The following is a 4206-nucleotide window of genomic DNA, read 5'->3' as shown; positions in this document are numbered from 1 at the left end:
CTCGTCCCTGCCTCCCTAACCTGTTCTTCCTCCCACCTATCCCCTCCTCCCACCTCAAGCCGCACCTCCATCTCCTACCGACCAACCTCATCCCGCCCCCTTGACCTGTCCGTCCTCCCTGGACTGACCTATCCCCTTCCTAACTCCCTACCTACACTCACCTTTACTGGCTCCATCCCCGCCTCTTCGACCTGTTTGTTTCCTCTCCACCTATCCTCTCCTCTATCCCTCTTCTATCCGCCTCCCACTCTCTCCCTATTTATTTCAAAACCCCCTTTTCTGATGAAGGGTCTAGGCCCGAAACGTCAGCCTCTCTGCTCCTATGATGCTGCTTGGCCTGCTGTGTTCATCCAGCCCTGCACCTTGTTGTCTCGGATTCTCCAGCATCTGCAGTTCCTACTATCTCCTTTCTGCTTAGGCAGCTTACAGCCTTCAGGACTCTGACACAAGAAACAAAATTGCTGGAAAAACTCACCAGGTCTGGCAGCATCTGTGAAGAAAAAAAATCAGAGTTAACGTTTTGGGTCCGGTGACCTTTTCTCAGAACCAGACCTGAAACATTAACTCTGATTTTTTTCTTCACAAATGCTGCCAGACCTGCTGAGCTTTTCCAGCAACGTTGATTTTGTTCCTGATTTACAGCATCCGCAGTTCTTTCAGTTTTCTTCAGGACTCAGTTTGCCAACTTCACACCATGGATCTTGTTCTTCATTTTGATTATCCCCAACTCAATATATCATGTTTTCAAGGGTCTGCTCTCAACAGAACTGACATATTTTCTGCTATCAATACCTATTATTCACCTAAACATATTTTCTCTACTACTGTAATCGGTCTCTTTACCTTTTGCTCTGGTGCACCAATATCATCTACACCACCTCCTACCCCTTTTTGCAGCACAAAACTCATTCTTTTTCCATCTCCTTCAGTTCTGAAGGGTCATACTGGAATCAAGAAATTAACTTTGTTTCTTTCCACAGATGTTATCTGACCTGATGAGTTTCTCCACCACTTTGTTTTCATTACAGTTCTTATTCAGAGCCAGCATACAAACTTAAAGTCTGCTCTATTTGTGATGGTGCTAAAGACAAAATACCCACTTCATCATTTTAATTCACTGCAACGCTGTTTCTTAACTGACCATTATTGATGCCTGTGCTCTATCCTTGCCTAAAACAAGTTATTAACCATATAAATGGAGTTTGTGACCTCAATAGCCATATTCGCATGGCACGTGTATTGGCATATTAAGCTTCATTGTGTCTTTGTTGATAAAGTGGGCAAGGTGAATAGTAAAATCACGATTGTTTTCAAAATAGTGTAAATGCTTAACTTCCTTAGTTATTAAATTATAGATGTTAATTAAGTACAAGAAATATTTTTACCTGTATAATGACAGCTGACTAATAATTCAATGCATGTTTAAAAATTAACACAGGATCCAGCTGGACCCATACAAATAAAAATTTTATCTGTGATTAGTGGAACACAACCTAGACCTCACTTGTAAGGCAAAACCTAAAACTTTAAATTTCATTTCTATACAGTAAATGTCTGAAAACACTATGATACATACGAGGAACAATCCTCAACACTTGACCCTTGAATCGCCTCCATGTATTGGGAATGCCTTTGGAGAAATAATTTGGAAATGCCTTCTGTTCAAAGGGAGAGATGGTATAGGTGATAATGTGCCGCAATTTGATTAAGTTTCCAAAGTGGCGACCCATTTTGTGGCTACTTATTCAAAAGTTCTACAGAAAACAGAAATGCAAAAAACATCATGGATCATTCAGGCACATAAACAACAGCAACGAATTGAACAGCAATCATTATTGAATTCAACAAATACTGTGTTACCTTCACAAATCACAGCACATTTTAAAATCTCTGGATAAATCACAAAGGGTTCCACCCACAGAAAATATTAGTATACCGATTCCTTCAAAATACAGGTAATTTAAGAAAATTTCTCGAGTGAGCTTTCCGTGGGGATCTGAAAATATGGAGGAAATAAAATGCAGCTTTTAAAAATAAAATTATAGAGGTTGCGGTGGCAAGTTTCCTTTATGCATTGCTGCAGTCCTTGGAGTACAGGTGATATTAGGAAGAGAGTTCCAGCATTTTTACCTAGTAACAATGAACCAACAGTGATACAAGTCACGATGGTATGTGACTTGTATGGAACCTGCAAGCAATGTCCCCTGCAAGCCGTGCATGTACAACTGCTCCAGTGTTCAGCACAGGCAATGTTGACTTCCACTTTCAGAAGTTGCTGCCACACATAGCCGGTAAGAAAGTTAGAGTGAACACTGCTTGCAGGTAGTGGTGCCCCCATGAATCTCCTACTTATGCCCATCTGAGACAATACGCTTTTAAAGATCCTTTTGAAACTGAAGGCAGGATGAAATAAACGGCATAATAATTGAAGGAACACTGCCTACAATGAGCACAGTGAGAGTATGACGTAGCTGGCCAGTCATAATAGTGAAAATTCTGGACTGCTACATAAAACAGAATTAGATCATTTGGATAAAAGTCAGTCAAGACCAAATTCGATGCTTGGGCCACTGTAGTTTTTGCACTAAAAGAGAGTCAGTAGAACTATGGACAATTTAGCCAGAGTTCATTCAGTTAAACTTCTCAGTCACGATATGCAGCCATCACTTGCAAGGCAAGAAATTATTGCCCATTGCTAACTGCCAATTACAAAGTGATACATGCCACCTTCTTGGTCAAAATACTTCCGAGGCACAATCTAGAATTCCGGATATTGACCCTATAATGAAAAAGGAATGCGAATGCCTTTCGAACTGACAGTGGGAATGCAACTTGAAAGGTAACTTACTGGTAGTGCCTATTGCCTTTTGCCCTTGTCTTCATGGGCAGTAAAGGTCGTGGATTTGGGAAGCTTTGGCAAGTTGCTCCAACACATTTTGTAGATGCTCCTACAGTATGTGTTTAACTGGGACATTTGCAGCCAATCAATGAGGTTGCTTTATCCTAGAGGGTGGTGAGCTCCTTGAGAGGTGGTGTCCACCAACGAGAACAGAATGGTCACTAAACATTTTCCTCTGGATATCTGTTTAATTGTCCACCAGCATTCACAACTGAAGGTGGCATGATTACAGAATTCTAACCTGATCTGTTGGTTGTGGGACTGCACAGCATGTTGTTTTTTTTCTGTTTAGTAGCTTATCACAATGGCTTCACAAGGTTGGGACTATGCATAATTCTGCACCTAACATATTCTTCTACACTCTTCAATGAACTAGAGTTTGCACCTGGCTTGATTATAATCATTAATCTGAGAAATATGAAGGTTATGAGATTACAGATTGTGATGAAATATAATTCTACACAGGTCCATAGCACCTCACGTATGCCCTGTTTTGTGCTTATCGATTCAGTGTGAATCTACATAACACTAGGGTAGTTTCAGACAGCATGATGTTAATCTATCCCTGCCTCAAATTCATAAACATTACTACCCATGCCCAACAAAAATTGATCAATCTCAGTTATTAAAGTTTCATTGGACCTAGACTCAACAACTTCCCACAAGGAGGCTATTGCAGTTTCTGCTCCCTGATCTGTCACGTTCCTTCTGACATCGCCTCTAAACTGCTGCCTTGTCCTCAACCCTTTCAGGGTTAGTAATTCCAAATCACCCCTCCAAGGTGACGCTGAAGTCAAACAAGCATAATTGAAGACATGAAACGAAACTTAGGATCACAAACTGCAACCTTGAACTATATGGAATCACATTGTAAGATGGACCCTGAAGCCCAGCGGTCCCCTGGGCAGCAACATGGGATTGCTGATGAACAATTCACTTGCTGTTGGTTTGCAATCTCGGCGGTGTCCAGCACTGGGATCTACCACAAGAAACTGAAGCCTGGATACAGGCCTCCTCAAGACAGAGTGAGACCCTTCAACTGGGAACCCTCAAGTCACCCCATACCACATTGAACTCTCACTCCTAACATTCGCTAGCTCTGCGGTTAATCACTGCTACATTCCATCCCCTCCCCGTGCTCTGCTCCGCTTCACCTTACCCTGCTCGTTCTAATTCCTCACCTTCTCCTCTCCGACCTTGGCTCCGACGGTAATGGCGACTGCGACGTCTCTCTTCCCCCGAAAGCCCCGTCTCTTTACGTCCCTACGTCAGACGTACCCCTGTGCGCCCGTATCACGTGTCATCCC

At 42.3% G+C, this 4206-nt stretch overlaps 1 protein-coding gene across 3 annotated transcripts in view; it reads right to left on the bottom strand.

Moving 5' to 3' along the window:
* Nucleotides 1-4206, bottom strand: part of LOC109926010 (cytochrome b-c1 complex subunit 8) — a 5264-nt gene extending 1058 nt beyond the window's left edge. Inside the window, exons 1-3 of one of the 3 annotated variants that reach the window (XM_048604043.1) lie at nt 4081-4193; nt 1861-1996; nt 1577-1754 (exon numbers count right to left, since the gene is read on the bottom strand). In XM_048604043.1, the coding sequence (XP_048460000.1) occupies nt 1577-1730 (154 nt within the window). In that variant the 5' untranslated portion in view covers nt 1731-1754; nt 1861-1996; nt 4081-4193. Of the gene's footprint in view, nt 1-1576; nt 1755-1860; nt 1997-4058 lie in introns of all 3 variants that reach the window. The other 2 variants (XM_020525910.2, XM_020525917.2) reach the window with 2 other exon arrangements.

The sequence above is a fragment of the Rhincodon typus genome, chromosome 12 (assembly GCF_021869965.1).
Source record: "Rhincodon typus isolate 14 chromosome 12, sRhiTyp1.1, whole genome shotgun sequence".
Classification (NCBI taxonomy): Eukaryota; Metazoa; Chordata; class Chondrichthyes; order Orectolobiformes; family Rhincodontidae; genus Rhincodon; species Rhincodon typus.
Note: the sequence above shows the minus strand (reverse complement) of the source record. Positions and strands in the feature narration are given on the sequence as shown.